Source organism: Lagenorhynchus albirostris, chromosome 4, assembly GCF_949774975.1.
Source record: "Lagenorhynchus albirostris chromosome 4, mLagAlb1.1, whole genome shotgun sequence".
Lineage (NCBI taxonomy): Eukaryota > Metazoa > Chordata > Mammalia > Artiodactyla > Delphinidae > Lagenorhynchus > Lagenorhynchus albirostris.
In genome coordinates, this window is record NC_083098.1 from 121,476,928 (window position 1) to 121,499,331 (window position 22,404).

At 38.7% G+C, this 22,404-nt stretch overlaps 1 protein-coding gene across 2 annotated transcripts in view; it reads left to right on the plus strand.

Moving 5' to 3' along the window:
- ANK2 (ankyrin 2) overlaps positions 1-22,404 on the plus strand; it is a 242,161-nt gene that overhangs the window by 197,397 nt on the left and 22,360 nt on the right. For both annotated transcript variants that reach the window (XM_060148618.1, XM_060148619.1), the window contains 9 exons: positions 69-280; positions 586-790; positions 2,921-3,017; positions 5,740-5,968; positions 6,807-6,932; positions 9,108-9,230; positions 11,217-11,249; positions 13,167-13,188; positions 15,921-22,181. In XM_060148618.1, coding sequence (XP_060004601.1) covers positions 69-280; positions 586-790; positions 2,921-3,017; positions 5,740-5,968; positions 6,807-6,932; positions 9,108-9,230; positions 11,217-11,249; positions 13,167-13,188; positions 15,921-22,181 — 7,308 coding nt within the window. The remainder of the gene's footprint in view (positions 1-68; positions 281-585; positions 791-2,920; positions 3,018-5,739; positions 5,969-6,806; positions 6,933-9,107; positions 9,231-11,216; positions 11,250-13,166; positions 13,189-15,920; positions 22,182-22,404) is intronic.

Here is a 22,404-nt window from a genome sequence, read left to right on the forward strand (position 1 = left end):
GTGAGTCTGCTAGAATGCTTTCAGAAGGAAATCCTTGCTATATGAAGAAGGGTCATTTCTTGTCTCAGTGCTGGATAGCCCGGAAGACCTAGAAAAGAAACGGATCTGCCGCATCATCACCCGTGACTTCCCACAGTACTTTGCAGTGGTGTCTCGCATCAAACAGGACAGCAACCTGATTGGCCCAGAGGGAGGCGTGCTGAGCAGCACAGTGGTACCCCAGGTGCAGGCCGTCTTCCCAGAGGGGGCACTAACCAAGCGGATCCGTGTAGGCCTACAGGTATGCCCACATCAAGATGCAAGTTAACCGAACATGGATTTTATTCCAGTGATTAAAAGTCAACTTTTCAAATGGGAATTAAAATGGTTAAAGAATCAAATTATTCCTGGGTGAGCAAAAGCTGCCCTAGGAGATCATACGTCTCGTAAAGTTTTAGATGAGTGTTTGGTAACAGTAGTAAACGTTCAGTTGCCATATTTGAAGCCAGAAAACTGATTTATGAAATAAAGAGCAATGCATTAAGAAATTTGACATGGAATATAATGATATATTGTTTATTTTATTTTTTTTTTTTCTTTTAAAAGGCTCAACCTATGCACAGTGAGTTGGTTAAGAAGATCCTAGGCAACAAAGCTACCTTCAGCCCTATAGTCACTTTGGAACCTAGAAGAAGAAAATTTCACAAGCCAATTACCATGACCATTCCTGTCCCCAAAGCGTCAAGTGATGTCATGTTGAATGGTTTTGGGGGAGATGCACCAACCTTAAGATTACTATGCAGCATCACAGGTGAGTCACACGTGACTACTGTAGTAGAAAGTTCTGAAAGAAGAAACTTAGATTGTTGTAAATATTAAATTACTTTGGTCGTAAGATGCCTGCAAGGTTATATGCATTAATTCAGGAAAGGCACTCTAACTAGGGGAAAGGAAATGAGCTAATATTTACTAAATAAAGCCTGTATGCGAAACTTTTAGACACTTCATATACATGGTTGTTTTTATCTCCACAGTAGCCCTGTGAGGAAACTTTAATCCTATTTTGCTGAAAAGGAAACCAAGATTGAGAGAAATTCTATAACTTGCCTGAGATTATACCGTAAATATGTAGCAGAGTTGAGATTCAAACCCAAGCCCATATTCCTCAAAACCCAAGCTTTAAGCCTTCTTTGAAGACATCATCCTATACCTGTTGAAAAATAAATAATATCTTGAATAATTATACCCAATAATTCAAACTTTTCTGTCCAGGAATTGGTTATGTCTTTATCATTGATGTGCTGAACTAACTTTGGAAAAACAAAATGAAGGTTTTTAATGATTAACTGAATTTTGGTCTTTTCAATTGGAAGTTGTAATAGCTTTCAGTCAGCTACCAAACTCCAGAAAGACATTCCCAGAATATTGGTCGTCTTTGCCAATAATACCACCACAAATGGTGAGAGGTGAAAAATCCACACAAGTAGCCTGTGTTAGAACTACACAATTTGGCTGATGATTTCCCTAATTAACAATAAGTACATGGTGTTGGCTTTCAGTAAATATTCATACTGTTGTCAGTAGGAATAATGACCATCTCTGCTTGCTTAAGTATTGTTAGAATTTTTTTTCATTTCTCCTTCATATTAGCAGAAATGTTTACCCTTTTTTTATTCTCTCTTTCATTCTTCCTCCTCATTAATGTTTTTTCTGTACTCTTGATAGCGAATCACTGAGACTTCACTGCATAAGTTTAATAATATGACATAATTTTAAAGTACATGGACTAAAATGAGGGTAGTGGGAAATCATATGCTTCACCTATGGCCTCTTTCCAATTACTCATTTCTGGTTATTACATAGCATTCCTGGGTATCTTTCCCATACTTTTTGGTCCATGTGTATATGATTAACCTTCCTACAATGTGCAGCATAATAATGTGGTTGCAAAACAAGTCAGATTGAAAAATGTCCATGGTACATCCTGCCCTTATAGATGATAAAATGAAGATACCACCTGGGCCTAGGCACCATCTGATCTAGTTATTCCAGCCCTCTGTCTTTGGATGGATTTGTAGTAAACAATTTCTTTAATTTATCTATTAATTTTTACAAATATGTTAACCTAGGTGTTTGGATTTTTGTGTTTTGCTCAGTTATATTTTATGGTTCTGCTTACAGTGTATATTTTAGAGGCCTCCAAGAATAAGTTTCCATGACCTTTGTTTGATAACTCATTCCCTTCTTTAAGAAACCTTAGTCAAAATTGGTTTTCATCTCAAACATATATTTCTCCTGCAGTGCTTGAAGACAGTTTTGTCCTATCTATGCCAACTTAATTTCTCAGTAGAAATAAAAGTCAGCATCACCCTCCATAGTGATTTGTCTGTGCACAGAGGTCATCCTTGGGCATTCAGTCATTTGCTCATTCACTTTGCAGTATTTATTGAGCTCTTAATATTTTCCAAGCACTTGTTTTGGCAGCCTTCAATTACAAATTGAGAGGAAGTTTTCTTTCTTGAAAATAATTGCATAAAATATGAAGTTAAAGAACAAAAGAATATTTGGATTTTTGTTTCAACAAAGCATTCAGCTCCTTGCTTGGTCAAAGGATCTTTTAAAATCATCAATTGTATGTAATTCAAAATTATCTTCAGAGCCCTGCAATTACAATAAAAGCTTTAGAATGTCAGCAGAGAATAGAGCGCCTAGTAATTTGAAGCAGTTATTCAAATGACCTCCCTTAAATTTAGTTCCATGAAGTGTGGTGTTTGCTGTTTGTTTTCAATGCGTCATTTTTTAGCATCCAGTTTTTAGTCATTTTGCTTCGAATGTGTCATCTCGAAGGGTGAGTGAACATAGCCACTACCACAAAGACTTTATTTTACAATGCAGGGTCTGGAATTTTGCCTAATTTTTTTCAACAATCATATTATTTCAGGTGGAACCACCCCTGCTCAGTGGGAAGATATTACAGGAACTACGCCATTAACATTTGTCAATGAATGTGTTTCCTTTACAACCAATGTGTCTGCCAGGTATGGTTATACTGCACAGAAAAACCTACTGTGAAATTGTGTGCCCCCTATGTCTTTTATTTTGTTCCTTACATTCTTTAAAAGTCATTTTTTTGTTATGGTTTTAAATATGGTCTGCATTTACCTTCATATTATAAACTAGACCTGCCAGTAAATGTAATAGTGATAATGCAATAACAAAGTACAGCCAGTCAGATTAAAATCTAAAGAAAATAAATGATTGTTGGCTATTACTGTATGACCCAGACTCTGGTTTTAGCAGCCACTGCTGATTTTTCCAGTCCCAAAAGTCTTAGGAATGATAGATTTCCTGCTGTCAACAAAATAGCCTGAACTACTTTTTCCAACAGAATGATAACCAAAACACAAAACATATCATGGTTTGCTTAAACAGTTTAGAGGTTTCGGTGATGCTTACGCATCATAGCACATTTACATATTGCCCAATTATGTATCACACATCTTTAAAAAGCTTAAGCTATTTAGTTTTATTGCATGTGTATACACTAACTCAGTTTATTAATATGAGTTCTCATTTGCATGATTGTTAATAGATTGCCAAGCATTTTCCCATTTATTTAATTTGATTACTACAACAATTTTGTGACTTAAGAAGGGCAAGAAGCATTATGTCCATTTTACAGATGAGAAAACTGAAGTTGAGAGTGGTTAAAGCTTAAATTCTTATTCGGGGGGGAAAAAAGATAGATGCGTAAATAACAGTGCACAGCAATAGATGGGTGTGGTGACACATGTTTATAGTTCGAGCCACCCAGAGGGCTCAACTTTGAGTCTCCGGTTCTATGTGTCAGTGTGCCCTGCCACTCAGGCATCCACGTTCTAAAGCCAGAAAATGACAAGTTCTGAATGGAAAGGTACAAAAGAGGTACTAAAAGAATTCAGAGGAGGGTGTTTGCATCAGGGTGGTCACAGAGGATGTCTGAGAAGAGGTGACTCATGAGATAGGTAGGAACCTAACAGGCAGATATATAAAAGTGGAAAAGATGGTAACATGAGCAAAGATGCAGAAGGGCATTGGGAGCTGGCAACAGTGGAGTCTATAATTCAGCAATAATGCCGGAATGTTGGTTAACAACATTATATACAGAAGGCCTTGTAGGATAGACCAAGAAATCATGAGTTATTATGTTATTGTATTAATAATTTAAGTTTTTCAGACAATTGAAGAAGCAGTGAATAAAGTATAGTTCAGTCAGTATAAAGAGGAAGGTAATGTTGAGTGCCTGCCGAGAGCCAGGAACTATGCTGAACCTTCAACACACTATAGTAAATGAAATAGGCCAGACCCAAAAGGACAGGTGTTGCATGTAAATGAGGTACCTAGAACAGGCACATTTATAGAGATGGAAAGTTTAATAGAGGTTACCAGGGGCTGAGGTGAAGGGGAAAATTTGAAGTGATTGTTTAATGGGTACAGTGTTTCTGTTTGGGATGATGAAAAAGTTCTGGAAATGGAGAGTGGTCATATTGCACAGTATTGTAAACGTACTTAATGCCAATGAATCGCACCCTTAAGAATGGTTAAAATGGTAAATTTTATATTACATATATTTTATCACAATTAAAAAGAAGAAGAAGAGAGATGGGTCAGGAACTGAAGGAAAGAAAGGCTAAGAAGATAAAGAAATCTCAGAATACCTAAAGATTATGGGCAATGAGTTGGGGGAAGGAGAGTGATCATAGATGGAGAAAGGTTTCAAAGTAAGAGGATGTGGAATAAATCTTTGAAGTGTATGAATAGCAAATTGAGAGAATGGCCATCTGATCGTCTCTGCTTTCTCAGTGAAGTTACCTTTCTGAGGGTCTGAGCTGAGGGGGAAGGTCCAGGGGTATCATAAAGGTTTAGCACCATTAATGTACTGAATAAAATGGTATCTGAGGAAGAAGTTGCCAAAATATGTCACAGATTTAGCTGAGGCTAGAAATCATAAATTAGTCACAAAGCTAATAGTTTCTTCTATTAATTGTATTAAGCAATACTTAGGAGTTCTGAAGCAAAAGCAGATTTTTTTTTTAAGTGGCTGGGTTGATCCAACTTTGGTGACTGTGAGTCCTTTGGAAAAGAATGATGGAATGAGGAAAAAAACTAGGTAGATTTTGTTGAAAAGAGTTTCAGCAAATGAAATGAACAGGAGGGGCAATCATGGACAATAGAAACTCATCCAGTGAGATACTTGTCATAATGTCCAATACTGGGCTTATACCACTAAAGGATTCTAAACACTGAAGCTATATTTCAGGAGATTGAATACTCAGAAGAGTTTCCAAGGGAAAAAATTACAAACACAAGTATATAATAGTTGACCTTAAACACCTGGTACCTCTTTTTCTCTTCCCCTCACCTGCTTCCTCCTTCCCATCTATCCTCCTACCTTTCCTCCCTTCCCTATCTTTCTTTCCCTTCCTTTTTACTTCCTCTCATTATCTCCCTTTCTTGCTCCTTTCTTTTTCCAAGAAGCATTTAATGATTACTTTGATCATATTGAAGGAACGGACTTGGTTTTCATGCAGTTGGCCTTCCTTATTCATAGTCGTGGAGCCCACTGATACAGAGGGTTGACTGTATTCCACCATTTTAAATAAGGAACTGGAGCATCTGCGGATCTTGGTATCTGTGGAGTTCCAGGAACCAGTCCTCCATATATACCGAGGGCTAACTGTACGTTAAATTTCAGGTAACTGACCTTATTTTATTTTATAGGTTCTGGCTGATAGATTGTCGACAAATCCAGGAGTCTGTTACCTTTGCATCACAAGTGTATAGAGAAATTATTTGTGTACCATATATGGCCAAATTTGTAGTGTTTGCCAAATCACATGACCCCATTGAAGCCAGGTTGAGGTGTTTCTGCATGACTGATGATAAAGTGGATAAGACGCTTGAACAACAAGAAAACTTTGCTGAGGTGGCCAGAAGCAGGGATGTGGAGGTACTGTATTTGCAAAACCAATTTTTGTTAATATGTTGTTTATACCTTTATTAATAAATTATATTTAAAATAGTATACCATAAATAGAGCCATCAAAAAAAAAGACCAGTCGACATCTTGATCAGTTAGAAGGAAGGTCAGGGTCTAAAATCAGCCATTTTTAGCCAGTTTGGACCTATTCAGTTGGGATAGTCTCAGTGTATGTGAGGAGGTAAAAGGACTTTTAAAGATTATTGTGGGAAAAATTATATGTCATTGATAAATTCAAAGTATGTAAATGAATATAGCAATTTATATGTTTTTATCTTTCCTTGTTATTATTTTTTGAGGTGAATATTTATTTGATTTCTTTTTTTTTTCTTATTATTCTTTAATAGTGAAGAAAACAGTCCAGGAAGTATATGCTTTGTATAAATGTGAAAGTATGATATCGAGGGCTTTTCTACATTACTTTTTCTTATTTCAGAATTTTCCATCAGTGTGGGCCTTTGGATATTGAACTCAAGTAACCTGACTCATTGTGATGTCAAAAAGAAATTTAAATTTAGTATTTAAAGATATATTGGTTTGCGAAGGTAACATGTTAGAGGATTAGAAATGAGACCATTAACATTAAATGCCACTATGCGTTTGAAGATTCCCATTACTAGTAAGAAGAGGGAGTGCTGGTACGTGCTTTGTCACAGATAAGACCAAATGTCAGTCAGGAGTTTAAAGATTATTGTATGCACATTTTAAGAATTTTAATGTTCCAGGTAATACCACCACTTCTTCATGTAAATAACAAGTAATAATTGCAGCTATTATATTCTGTGTTGTTTTTCTCTATGTCCACCAGGTATTAGAAGGAAAACCCATCTATGTTGATTGTTTTGGCAACCTGGTGCCATTAACCAAGAGTGGCCAACATCATATATTCAGTTTTTTTGCCTTCAAAGAAAACAGACTTCCTCTCTTTGTCAAGGTAATATATACGTGGAACTTTGTAATGTATTTAATTCAAGATCAAGTAAAGCTTTGACTTCCTTTAGTAGAAGAAAATATTTGCTTTTCAGTCATTTCCAGTGATTTTTTTAAACCATTTTTAAACCATTTCTGTAAAATTTTCAAGTCCTAGAAAACCAACCATTTTTTAGAATTTCAACCTTAATTTTTAGTTATAGACTATGTTTAAGGCTAAGAATGAGGGACAAATAGCCAATTCATTAATCAGAAAAACTGGCCATTCTTTTCCAAATTTTAAGGGAAGTCTCTCTCTCTCTCTCTCTCTCTTTTTTTTTTTACTATTAGTTCTTTTAAATATTTGTGCTTAAATTTTTAAAACATGTGATTTCACAATTGTAGAGACCAAAAGAGTTCTTAGTGACAAATTTTTGTAATAAAAAGCTCTCAAAAGACCCAGGATCTCGCTTAATCTATTAAGAGATTACCCCAGATAGAGCTATAGACTGGATATACTTTCATAAATTCATTCAACAAACATTTATGGAGACACTTCAGTGTACCATAAATTTGTCGTCCCTCTTTAGGAATATTAATCCACGTTAGGAATTTGGCAGTAACATATACAAGTTTTGTCCTAGATTCCCAGTTCTAAAGAGGGACAAAAATGGATATGAGTGAGAGATTTGTGAAATTGAAGTAATAATTCTATTTAAATTTTAATAAGTCTGTTAAGTTTTCTCAAGATCTCTACTGCAGGCCTTCATTGTGCCATTTCTGGTTCGGTTGTTTTGCCCGATTAAAGAAAGGCTCTTACAGATCACACGTTAAGCACTAACTGCTGAGGGGCAGTGGATCCATTTAACACATACAGCTGTATAATTGTGCTAATATTTGATATTATTGATGTGCAAAAGTCATTTTATAACCAACACAATACAAAAATAGGAAAACGACTTAAATAAACATTTCTCCAAAGAAGATATACAAAGGGCCAATAAGCACATGAAAATATGCTCAACAACTTAAGTGAATTCAAACTAAGACCACAGTGAGATCCCACTCCATACCCATTAGGTTGGCTATTATCACAAACAAACAAATAAACAGAAAATAACAACTGTTTGTAAGGATGTGGAGAAATTGGGATCCTGATACATTGATTGCTGGTGGGAATGTAAAATGGTGCAGCCACTGTGGAAAACAGTATGGCAGTTCCTCAAAAAGTTAAACATAGAATTAGCATATGATCCAGCAATTCCTGAAGGATTGAAAGCAGGGACTTGGTTACTTGCAATGTTCATAGCAGCATCTTCCCCGTAGTCAAAAGGTGGAAACATCCCAAATACCCATCCACAGATGAATGGATAAACAAAATGTGGTATATGCATACAATGGAGTATTATTCAGCCTTAAAATGAGTGAAATTAGCCAGACACAAAAGCCAAATATTGTATGTTCCCACTTATATGAGGTACCTAGAGTAGTCAAATGCAAAGTCAGAAAATAGAATGGTGGTTACCAGGGGATCGGGGAAGGAAGGAATGGGAAGTTAATGGAAACGGTTTCAGTTTGTGAAGGTGAAAACCTTCTGAAGATGCATGGTGGTAATAGTTATACAACAGTGTGAATGTACTTAATGCTACTACACTGTGCATGTAAAAATGGTTGAAATGATGTTTTATGTATAATTTAACACAAACTTTTAAAAAGAACGAAATTCTGATATATGTTGCAACGTGAATGTATAACTCTACCTATACGAGGCACTTAGAAGGGGCAAATTTATAACAACAGAAGGTTGAATAGAGGTTACTAGGTGCTGGGGAGGAGTAGAATGGGGAATTACTGCTTAATGGGTACAGAGTTGCTGTTTGGGATGATGGAAAATTCTGCATAGTAGTGATGATTGCACAACTTTGTGAATGTGCTTCATGACACTGAATTGTATGCTTGAAAATGGCAAGTGTATAAACGAAAATGGTAAATTTTATGTTATGTATATTTTACCACATTTTTTTAAGCTAAATGATCTTTTTTAACCATTCTAAATCACAATAGGAAAGGAGAAAAGGAACACCTCCAAATCCTTATTTAGCATTATCTAATGATATTTCCTGATTCTTTTGAGTATCATCTCATTAAAATAAATAGTGTGCATCATATGGGTGAAGCATGTATGCCTTTCTTGTTCAAGGTACGTGATACAACTCAGGAACCTTGCGGACGACTATCATTTATGAAAGAGCCAAAATCTACAAGAGGCCTGGTGCATCAAGCTATCTGCAACTTAAACATCACCCTGCCAATTTATGCGAAGGTATTGTAATCGGCTGTAGTGCAATTCAGGGAGTATAGGATTTGATTTTCAAATTCTTTAAAATAAATAAAAGCAAAGACACTGAATGCAACCATATATAACAGTCATTTTTGATACCCTGTCCAATTTATGATTTTCCATTTAAGTAAGGGAAAAAGTAGCTCTACCTTATTTCACATTAAATTCACTTTGATGGAAAATTTTCTGTAAATACATATTGGATATGGAAGAGAGAAAATTCAAATTTAAGATTTAATTTTTTGGACTAATTTTTAAAAATTAAATAGTTCACTTTGCCTTTCTTATTGTTTTTATGTGCCCTTCTGGCACCATACTAGTACATTTCACCCTACCAAAACTTTATGAGTCTGTTAGCTTCGGTTTACTACCAGTTCACAGGTGGATTATGTATTATGAGATTCAGAGCAACAGCAGGATATTTTACCTTGTTGCTAAAATAATTATTTGTTCATCTTGTAACCTGTACTGTTTTAGGAGCATCAAATTAATTTTTCAACTATTTTAACATGATTAGTATATAAAATACTTGCATGTTATAGGAGTAGATTTGAAACATGGTTGAAAGGAAAATTCATTAATTCTTGACCCAAATCTACCTACAGGTATTACTTTCTAGTCAAACCTCTCCCCATTATAGAATTCTTTGATTACTCTGATCAAATCAAAGAAGGCAAGGGGGATGAATTAAATGTTGGGGAGAACTTTATTTATTATTAAAAAAAATTTTAACCAGTATCCCTTTCCTTTTAATGGAAAGCTCCCACATGGCAATTTATAGGAGGTTATAGCAAGTGATCAGTGTGGATTTTAGAGGTTGGGAAGTGGGATGAGTAGTGGCAGGTGAGACCTGGAGGAGAGGTAGAAGTATATTTAAAATCCTAAATCTTGACTCTGCAAAACAAAACATTTCCTATACTCTTTTTATTTACCACAATATATTTTTCTTACTTAATTATTCTTATAAATTAGAGATCAGTCACATAGAGATAAGCATGTAGTGTCATGTTTAACATTGTAAATTCTTATTAAATGATAAAAATTAAATGGAATACCAGTACCTGTTTACATAAATTTACCTATTATTCCAAGAATTAGAATACAGCAATAGGTATATTGATCCAGTAAGTGGACTGTAATTGCACTCCAATGGTACAGAATGTACTTTGGGGTTTGTCCTGCTGATCACTTTTGAGTCACCGAAGCAGAATACCAAATAAGAACCACGAAGAAATATGTACTGCTGGGGCGATCCACCTAAGTGATATGTGAAGATGAATGAGCTTTGTCTCTGATTTCAATGAGCTTTCAATGTGCTATAAAAGAAAGCATTTAGTTTATTATTACTTTTTACTTTTAAGTCAAGATGTATCAGACACAGTTATTAATGCTGTGATGGTCCAGGACAACTTTCCATTTAGTAACTCAAAACAAAAGAAAAAATTGCCAAACAGTGTATAGTTCAGATATATTTTAGAACTTAGTAGCTCTTAATTATAATAGAACTCCTAAATATTGCCTGTGTATTGAAAATATTTTCACCATATGTTTATTTGTGGCTTTTAACATTTTTAGCCAATATCTGTTAATGGCTGAGATACTGTCATCACCATTTCTGTAGACATATGCCATCAAATCCATTAAACGTCAAACTTTGAGGCTGCTGGTAACGGAGCATCTGAAATTAGTATATTTATAATTTTAGTTCTTTTGTCTAGTAGATTAGTCTATTTATAATCTTGGTTCTTTTGTCTCTTGAATCTACAGACATTTGCATTTAAATCAATCTTCTTTAATTTTTGTGCTTGTTTTCTGTACACTGTTAGTAAGAAAAAATACAAGTACGCTGACGTATGCTTACCTATTGATATCTGTTGTCAGGGTATTTAGTCTTGTCTTTTCTTCTAAATACTCTCCACTCTTCCTGCTCTCTTTTTTCCATCTTGCATGGCATCTTGGGGCGGCAAGGAATCAGAGTCAGATCAAGAACAGGAGGAAGAGGTAATTGTGTGGCATTGTCACTTGTTAATGGCTGTGTTACTGCTATAACCACTGATAAGAGCACATGGTTACCTGTGTCTTAGAAGGGTTACACCGTTGTCCTTAGTAATTAAAGGGTCACGATCTTACTTAACCTCTCTGAGCCTGTTTTCTCATCTTATGGACTGATTTCAGAGGACAGTAAAATTTCCCTATAAATTCTTACCTGTCTTTATGCAGCAATATAGATTTCTCTACCAACAGCTGAAGACCAAAACCATTATCTCAGTGGTTCTCAAAGGTTGGTCTGGAGACGCCTGGAGGTCAAAACTCTTTCCTTAATAGTACTGAAACATTTTTTGCCTTTTAGCTCCCATATCCTCACAAGCTACATAGGAGTCTTCCAGAGGCTCCATTACATATGATGACATCATCACCCTGACACTCTGGAATGTGCGCTTGTGTATACTTGGGTTCTTGTATATTTATTTGTAATACACATATTTATTTATATATGTTAAACATAAACAGAAGTTCTTCAGACTCCTCAGTATTTTTTTAGGAGTGTAAAGGGGGGTTAATAACAAAAAGTTCGAGAACCACTGAAATAAAAAACTTTAAGGAGCATATAGTTCATCCATTTGACTATACTAATATTATAATGCAGAACTCTACATATAATGAGCACTACTTATAAGGTAGATTCTTTACTAAGTGCTCCACATACCCCACCAACACTGATCTCACAGTCACCCTGTGAGGTGTGTGCTATCATATCATAGATGATATGTGACAGATGAAGAAAATGAGCCTTAGAGAGGTTACCTTGAATAAATAGCCATTTGAATTATACCTGCTTCGATAGTCAAAGCAAGTGTGTGTTTGTTTCCCTTATAAAGGTCTGAAAATGCCCAAACATTATCATAGAAATGAAAGAAATCATTGGAAAAGTCCGTATACTTAACTGATTAACATATAGCTTCCTGTTTCTAAGATAGACAAATGGAATTGTTATTAGTTGCACGTAAATGTTGTCAAATATACTAATTTTATTTTTTAATGTTATTCTGTTGGATTTAAACTAGAAAACCATAAAGAAAAACATAATAAACACCCTTGTACTCACCAGCTTAAAATGTAAGGCCTTATCAGTTCATAGACTGCCCCTGAATTCACTTCTTTACCGATACCCAGGCAGTGGGGCAGGATGAGAGACTCATTGTCCTGCCACGTATAACCCGATACACAATAAACTTACGACAAGACTGAAGTCATTTTTTCCCTCAACTGTGCAGTCACTCTTTGTCTCTCATATTCAATTTCCTTTCTGTAGTTGGTGACTCAATCCCCAAGCTGTTCAAGGTGATACGTGCATACCTTGTTGAAAGAGCAACACAATTATGAAACCAACTTTGCTATGTTCAAATGAATTCTTCCATTAGGCTTATGATTTTTCTCATGAGTATTTTCAGGAACTATTCAGGGCGAGAGATCCAGTTTGTATTCTTTTCAGGATTTGGAATTCTGGCTTATAACTAATAATGAAACTACTTCTGTAGAATGTAACACCCTGGCATGCTCTTTGTTCTTTCCTTTCTCTCAACTAAATTGACACTTACTGTTTAAAACCTACTTCACTTTTTTCCTGGCCTTTTCCGTAATACGTATTTCTAACATCAAACACACCTGCATCATACCTTCCCAGGAGTAACATGTTAGAAAGGACTCTCCACCCATAGTGTCTAGAAAGGAGATTTGTTTTTTCAAAGTTAGGATAAGAATCAGAGACTCTGGGGAAGAACAGTAGCAAATTACTCTGACCTTCCTCTAGCTTATGGCATTTCCCACGTCTGTAAAATAGGAGCTTACTGTACACATCAGGGGCTGTGAGACAAGATGCTATTTGTAACCATTCAATTTATGTATGTTTTCTTTCAGATCGATATGACATCAGAAAAAAGTAAGATTTCAAATAAAATTGAGTTTGTTTGAAAGCTGGCTACAATAAAGAAAAGCATGAATCAAGATGCAAGCTAGTTGCCATTACTAACCACTATAATAATTATGTTTTTATACTATCCTTATTAATCATTAATATTTATTTAGAAAAGCAGCTTGGCCAGTTAAATTATGAATATATCTAATTTGTGAGCTAATTAGCAGTAAAATGCAATGATTATTCATCTAAGCATTCACTTTCTTTTAGATCCCTGTTAACCCTGCTATTGCTGTTATGCTTGTTTAGAAACCCACCCTACCGTTTTTGTCCATTTGTTAGCATAATATTGTCATCTCATTTTTTTTAAGCTCTGACATGACAGTATCACTTTTTATATCAAGCAACAACTGACATCAGTAGAGAGCTCATTATTTATGTAGGCTACACCTGCAAAAGTGATACTGTCTTAATAGTTTTCAGCTAAAGCTAACTCTCCCCTCACCCCACCCCGACCCCTACCCCTTACACCTCTTACTGTGGTGAAGTATAACTGACTTTTCTAGGGCTGAGGTCTAATGGACTTTTGTGAAAACTTTCTGAAAAAATTAAGAACCAGAAAAGCAAAAATTAAAACCTCCTGGATGAAATTATTAATCACAGCAGTATGTCATAATAGTGCTAATTTTAAATAATGATTCAAAGCCTAAACGTAATCTAGTACAAAGAGAACTGGTTTTTACAGACTTTGAGAGAGCTATCTTAGAGTTCATTTCAGGTTTGTAACAGTCAATTAAATTTTTAGTGTGTTGAACTGTTTCTGGTGACTCTAGCTTCTTATGTGGAAGAAGTTGAGTTTTTCAGGTTTCCTTCTTGCTTTTATGCCCCAAATGCTCTAGAAAAAATCTAATTTTTAATGTTTATTCATTTTAAGATTTATTTTGATTCACTGTATTTCAGGGTGCTATTCCCAAAAGAAGAAAACTTAGAACCGTGTTTAATATGGTCATCAGGCCCTATGCAATAATCATCAGGCTTTTTTTTTTCCCCCTTCTTTTGAAGTCCTAGCACAATGTAATGTACTGCTAAGTTATTGAAATACTTTTAAATGAGAATCTCCTTACCCTCATGTTAAATCATTATTCAGGACTAGAATATTTGAAATTCTGGATGTTTTCATTGTTTTATATCTGAACAAATCTGTATTGATATAAATTAGTTTAATATATCTTTGTATATGCATTTCACATAGTATAGCTCCTCAACATATACTGATTCTCTCAAGAGAAGGCATTTATGTTTATAAAAAAAATTTACATTATCATTGCCTTCATTAATTCCTTTTTTTAAAGAGATTTTATTATCCCACTTTCTTCTCTGGGACTACGATGTTTATTTAAATGGCCCTTTGTTCCTTGGATACAAGCTAGTAGGAATTAAAAATTCATCCATCTGGCTCAATCATTTTTAAAAAGTTACTATATTGCTGTAATGTCATAGATCCTCCTGAATGACTCCCAGGTATTGTGACTGCTTTAAAAGTTTCAAATATAGACTCATGTTTGGCTTTCTTTTAGTATAAAGACAATCATAAAATAATCTTCAACCAGGCATGAAATAATCTCCAAAGGAGGGGTCTGTTGAAAGGACTCTTTCCTAAGGTCTTTTCAAGAATAAATCCTAAGAGAGTTTGAGTTTTCCCCCTTGCCTTTAATGGGTGCAGGCCCCCACTACCTATGCCTCAAACATACTGCATCGAGCATCTTGTATGTGGACTTTTAGGGAAGTAAATACACTTCACCACAGTAACGTTTTCCATATTTGTTCTAATTTCTTACCATTCTCCTGCCTGCACATTTCAGCAAGGCCACCTCTCCCACCAGTTTTATTCCACCTTTGCTTTGCATGGAAATAACTTGGCTTACATAAACTGTGCGTGTGTCCTGTGTGACTGTCTCTGATTTGGGTTGCCATGCATCACATTTTAACTTTGGACTCACATATAAGTTTAATCACAATCGTTGTTTTTGTTGTTTCTCTTTCCTTTCCTTTCTTTCCCTCCTTGGTCTGTCCATTACGTGTCTAAACAAGGAGGTTGCTCCAAGGAAAGGACCATGCCTCTCAGCACAAGACTGTTTGTTTCGTTGTTGGTGTGAATTTCCCTTAGATGAAATGCCGGTTTGCAGCTGATTCAGATATATTTTACATAGTCATTGTATATTGGCAGAACTAAATATACTGAATTCCAGATTTTTGTATGATTAAATAATGTCTATACATCATTAGACGATATTCTGAGTTTGCTACTACTGGCTTTCTCCTAGAGGAAATCAACTTTCTGCAATTTCTAATGCTTTTTTCCTTTTTTTCCCATGTTTATCTTTTTTCAACATTGGTCTGTAACATCTGAACAATCTTGAGATATCTCTGTGTAATTTCACTGCGTTCGTTCTTTGTTTTGTGATTTTGTGTGTGTCTTGATTAGTTGTTACAGTTTTGTTGTATGTGTGGATGTGCTACAAGTGAGAAAATTAAGCAAGTTATTTCCTGCTCATTTTTCCTTTTCAGTTTTTTTTCCGTTATCCTTGCTTTGCTTTTGTATCCTGAGACCTTGTGGATCCACCATTCCCAGCCCATTTTTGTTGTTCCACCCGCCACAACAGGAAAAGACACTGTGTCGTTTCAGTCCTGATTACATTTGCCAATATCTTTTTTGATTTCCATTTTACTTTCAATGTTTTTCATTCACATCAAAGATGATGAGACAGAATCTACAGAAACATCTGTCCTGAAAAGTCACCTGGTTAATGAAGTTCCTGTCCTAGCAAGTCCGGACTTGCTCTCTGAAGTTTCTGAGATGAAACAAGATTTGATCAAAATGACTGCCATCTTGACCACAGATGGATCCGATAGGGCAGGTTCCCTCAAAGTGAAGGAGCTGGTGAAGGCTGCTGAGGAAGAGCCAGGGGAGCCTTTTGAAATTGTTGAAAGAGTTAAAGAGGACTTAGAGAAGGTGAACAAAATCCTGAGAAGCGGAACCTGCATGAGAGATGAAGACAGTGTGCCAAGGTCTCAGCCAGAGAGAGAATTAGTGGAAGAGGAATGGGTTATTGTCAGTGATGAGGAAATAGAGGAGGCTAAGCAAAAAGCATCTTTAGAAATCACCGAATACCCATGTGCAGAAGTTAGAATAGAGAAAGAGACCAAAGCAAAAGTAGAGAAAGACTCAACAGGGCTAGTGAACTACCTTACCGAGGATCTAAATTCCTACGTGTCTCCTCACAAAGAGCCGCCGCAGACAGTGCAAGATCTGGCAGGGGAGAAACGTGAGGCTCTGGGTCCTTGCAGGAGCTCTGAAAGCGAAGGGAAAGCTAAAGAAGCATCTTCAGTGGAGACACAGAGTACACAGAAACAGCCCAAACCAAGCCTGGGCATAAAGAAGCCAGTGAGAAGGAAATTAAAAGAAAAACAGAAACAAAAAGAGGATAGTTCACAAGCTAGTGCAGAAAAAACTGAACTTAAAAAAGGTAGTTCAGAAGAGTCATTAGATGAGGACCCAGGTTTAGCCCCCGCGCCTCTTCCCCCTGTAAAAGCTACGTCACCTTTGATAGAAGAAACTCCCATTGGTTCCATAAAGGACAAGGTGAAGGCCCTTCAAAAACGAGTGGAAGATGAACAGAAAGGGCGAAGCAAGTTGCCTGTCAGAGTCAAAGGCAAAGAAGATGTGCCAAAAAAGATAACACAAAGGACACATCTAGCTGCATCCCCCTCTCTGAAGTCCGAGAGACATGCGCCAGCGTCACCCTCCTTGAAAACAGAAAGACACTCTTCTCTTTCCTCTTCTGCAAAAACTGAGAGGCACCCTCCAGTATCACCAGTGAGTAAAACCGAGAAACACTCACCCTTGTCACCCTCTGCAAAAACTGAAAAGCACTCACCTGTGTCATCGTCAAGTAAAACTGAGAAACACTCACCCTTGTCACCCTCCGCAAAAACTGAAAGACACTCCCCTGTATCCTCTTCTACAAAAACAGAAAGACACCCACCTGTTTCGCCTTCAGGTAAAACAGACAAACGCCCACCCAGCTCACCCTCTGGGAGAACAGAGAAACATCCACCCGTGTCACCTGGCAGAACAGAGAAACGCTTGCTTGTATCACCAGCTGGAAGAATGGAAAAGCATTCACCTGTCTCAACCTCTGGGAAAACCGAGAAGCACCTGCCTGTGTCACCTTCTGGGAAAACAGACAAGCAACCAGCTGTCTCCCCCACCTCAAAAACAGAAAGAATCGAGGAGACAATGTCTGTTCGGGAGTTGATGAAAGCTTTCCAGTCAGGTCAGGACCCATCTAAACATAAGACTGGACTCTTTGAGCACAAATCCGCAAAACCAAAACAGCCACAAGAAAAAAGCAAAGTTCGGGTAGAAAAAGAAAAGGGGCAGATAGTAACCCCGAGAGAAACGCATAAAACAGAGAGTCAGACAATCAAACGAGGCCAGAGATTCCTGGTCACGGGACCTTCAGAATCCAGAAGAGCGGTCCGTGCTTCCTCCGCAGGGTTTAAGAGAGAAGATGTAGCTGAAGGAAAGGAGAAAGCGCTCAACCACAAAACACCCGAACCTGTTCAGCCAGCACCTGAAGAAGAAAGCCATAAAGATAGTGAAGTCCCCAAAGAAAAGCTGGCTGATGAACAGGGAGACATGGATCTCCAGATCAGCCCAGACAGGAAAACCTCCACTGACTTTTCTGACGTCATTAAGCAGGAACTGGAAGACAATGACAAATACCAACAGTTCCGCCTGAGTGAAGAGACTGAGAAGGCGCAGCTGCACTTAGACCAAGTGCTCACTAGTCCTTTCAACACAACATTCCCGCTAGATTACATGAAAGATGAGTTCCTCCCAGCCCTGTCTTTACAGAGTGGTGCCTTACATGGCAGTTCGGAAAGCCTGAAGCAGGAAGGGGTAGCAGGTTCTCCGTGTGGCAGCCTGATGGAAGGAACCCCTCAGATTAGTTCAGAAGAAAGCTATAAGCATGAGGGCCTAGCAGAGACCCCCGAGACAAGCCCAGAAAGCCTTTCTTTCTCACCAAAGAAAAGGGAGGAGCAAATTGAGGAAACAAAGGAAACTACCAAGTTAAAAACACCACCAGAAATTCATTCTGAAAAAGGACATCCCTCAACCAAAGACGTTACTGATGGTTCTGAAGGGCAAGGTGCTGCAGTCACGGGGGGCACAGAGCCCTCTGCTGAGTGTTTGCTGAAGGAGGTCACCCTAGACCCTTCCAAAGACATATGCCCCCCACAAGAAGGTGACGGCCTTGGCAGCCAAGGCGTATCATTAGCAAAAGAAACATCCGAAGGACTGACTGAGGAAGTGTCCTGTGATGAAGGTCCACTTAAATATGTTAGTTCAGCCCATGAGACACAAATGGATACTGAAGCTCAGGGATCCACAGCCACCGAGCCCTCAGATGAGACGAAGGCCTTGCCGCTGCCTGATGCTGCTGTAGAGACAGGCCCAAGGGCTGAGCCAAAGCCCCAGGGGGTCATTAGAAGTCCCCAAGGCTTAGAACTCGCACTCCCTAGCCGTGATAGTGAGGTCCTCAGCCCTGGGGCTGATGAGTCCTTCACAGTGAGCCACAAAGACTCCCTGGAAGCCAGCCCAGTGCTGGAGGATAACTCCTCACACAAAACTCCTGATTCTCTGGAACCGAGTCCTCTGAAAGAATCCCCTTGCCATGATTCTCTTGAAAGCAGCCCTGTTGAACCAAAGATGAAGGCTGGAATTCTGCCGAGTCACTTTCCTCTTCCTTCAGCCGTTGCCAAAACAGAACTCTTCACGGAAGTGGCCTCTATGCGGTCCCGGCTGCTCCGAGACCCAGACGGCAGTGCTGAGGATGACAGCCTTGAGCAGACGTCACTCATGGAGAGCTCAGGGAAGAGCCCCCTTTCCCCTGACACCCCCAGCTCCGAAGAAATTAGCTATGAGGTCACACCCAAAACCACAGATGCAGGCACCCCCAAACCAGCTGTGATTCCTGAATGTGCAGAGGAGGATGACTCAGAAAATGGGGAGAGAAAGAGGTTCACACCTGAAGAGGAAATGTTTAAAATGGTAACCAAAATCAAAACGTTTGATGAACTTGAACAAGAAGCAAAGCAGAAAAGGGACTACAAAAGAGAACCCAAGCAAGAAGAATCTTCTTCATCCTCTGACGCAGATGTTGACTGTTCAGCAGACATGGATGAAACAAAACACACGGAGAGTGTAGAGGATGAAAGCGATGTCCCTGTGGTTGTAACATCAGAGAGCAGAAAGGCTTCTTCCTCCTCAGAAAGTGAACCTGAGTTGACACAGCTGAAGAAAGGTGCTGACTCAGGCCTCTTATCAGAGCCAGTTATTCAAGTGCAACCCCCTTCCCCACTTCCATCCAGCATAGACTCAAATTCCAGTCCCGAAGAAGTACAATTCCAGCCTGTTGTTTCCAAACAATACACTTTTAAGATGAATGAAGATACTCAGGAAGATTCAGGTAAATCAGAGGAAGAAAAAGATCGTGAATCTCATTTATCTGAAGACAGTCATACTGTTTCTACTGATGGCCCAGAGATGTCTTATGATGATCTAAACAGAGATGCTGATCAACAAAAACTTTGTGATGACCGTGAGTATGAAGCAGGGAGTCCCAGCGGCTCAGCCACTCCTGTCTCTTCAGGTCTCCGCAGTTCCACTGGTGATGATGTCAGTGAGCAGCTAGTTATCCATAAGGAATCATTAGCTCTCCAAGACACTGGTGGAAAAGATACAGAAGAAGAGCTTGATGTTTCTGGAGTCGAATCTCCACAAGTAGATTGCCCCAGTGAAAGCTCTTCATCTTTGTCCTCTTTGCATCGTTGTCCAGCATCTGAAGCAAAAGAATTAGACGAAGACATAGTCTCTACATCTTCTGCTACAAAAATGGAGGTCACAAAACCTGACCAAGCTTTTGAGAGCTTACCAGAGGACTGGTCCACTCTAGACTCATCCATTACTACTCAAACTGATAGATCGTCCTTGGATGTTCCAGTGTCTGACCCAGCGGAGACTGATGAAATCTCTGATCCTCAAATCATAAGCCCTTATGAAAATGTTCCTTCTCAACCTTTTTTCTCTAGTGAAGAAAGCAAAACCCAAACAGATACAAGACACACAAGTTTTCACTCTTCTGAAGTGTCTTCTGTTACCATCACATCCTCCACTGAAGACGCAGAAGTGACAAGCGCCTCTGGAAGAACTGTTTCAAGTGAAGAATCTAATTTTGAGGACGAGAACCTGGACGTAGAACCCAAACAAGAAAGTACCTTGTGGGAAATGCAGTCGGATAGAGCCTCCTCATCTTTAGAGCCAACCGTACCAAATGCATCAACAGTTGCTGGTGAACAGAGAAGCAAAGTCATCATCACAAAAACTGATGTAGATTCTGATTCCTGGAGTGAAATCCGTGAGGATGATGAAGCCTTTGAGGCTCGAGTGAAAGAGGAAGAACAGAAGATATTTGGTTTGATGGTAGACAGACAATCGCAGGGTACCACCCCTGACACCACTCCTGCTAGGACCCCAACTGAAGAGGGGACCCCAACCAGTGAGCAAAATCCGTTTCTCTTTCAGGAAGGAAAATTGTTTGAGATGACCCGAAGTGGTGCCATTGATATGACCAAAAGGTCCTATGCAGACGAAAGTTTCCACTTTTTCCAAATTGGGCAGGAATCCAGGGAAGAGACTCTCTCTGAAGACATGAGAGAAGGGGGTACTGGTGCTGAGCCCCTACAGCTGGAGACATCGGCTGAGTCATTAGCACTCTTAGAATCGAAGGAAACAGTGGATGACGAAGCAGAGCTACTCCCCGATGACCTGAGTGAGGAAGTAGAAGAAATACACGCTTCAGATGCTCCACTTAACTCCCAAATGGAGATTTCAGCCTCCATTGAAACATCAGTGAAAGAGGCACCTTCTGTGGGAGCTGAGGACCTCCCCTCCGTGGGAATGGGTGACACACCTCCCCTGTCCAGTGTGAAGCAGACAGCTTGCCCCGACTCCCCTAAACCGGTTGGACAAGTTCAGTTAGATTTTTCCACAGTCACTAGGTCTGTATATGCAGATCGGGGTGATGATTCTCCCGATTCATCCCCAGAGGAACAGAAATCAGTCATTGAAATCCCTACTGCACCCATGGAGAATGTGCCTTCTACTGAAAGCAGGTCCAAAATCCCTGTAAGGACTATACCCACTTCAACCCCAGCACCTCCATCTGTGGAGTATGAGAGCTCCCTTTCTGAAGATTTTCTACCCAGCCTGGATGAGGAAAGTAAACAGGATGAAACAAAACCAAAGTCTAAAATCCCCACGAAAGTGCCCGTCCAAAGAGTCGAGCAGCAGCCTTCGCATCTAGACCTGTCTCTACAGAAAACAGAGGCTCCTCAGGGACAGGACATGACAAGCAGAGCGCCAAGTAATAGAAGCAAACCTGAATCTGATGCCAGTTTGGACGCAAAGACCAAATGTCCAGTAAAAACTAGAAGTTACATTGAGACAGAAACAGAAAGCACAGAGTGGGCAGAGGAGCTTGAGTTAGAATCAGAGGAAGGGGCCACAAAACCAAAGATATTTGCATCCCGATTGCCAGTAAAGAGCAAAAGCACCACATCTTCCTGCAGGGGGCCCACAAGCCCCACAAAAGAAAATAAGGAGCATTTCTTTGACCTTTACAGGAACTCCATAGAATTCTTTGAGGAGATTAGTGATGAGGCTTCCAAGTTAGTGGATAGACTTACACAGTCAGAAAGGGAGCAGGAGTTAGTTTCAGATGACGAAAGTAGTAGTGCCCTGGAAGTTTCAGTAATTGAAAATCTGCCACCTGTTGAGACCGAGAACTCAATTCCTGAGGACATCTTTGACACAAGGCCCATTTGGGATGAGTCCATTGAGACTCTGATTGAACGCATCCCTGATGAAAATGGCCATGACCATGCTGAAGGTATTTGCCAGCCACTGGGATTCCCTGTGCTACGCATGTCATAAATTTGATATAGTTTTTTTGTGTGTCTGTTTTATTTGGTGATTTGTGTCTCATTTTCTTTAAGCTTTCTGTAGTGGTTACTATGTTTGTGTAAGCCCTTTGTGTTTTGTGCTTTCTCTGTATACTCTTGTCTGTGGAAACAATCTCAAGATTGAGTAATGAGAATGCTTATGGAAAACAT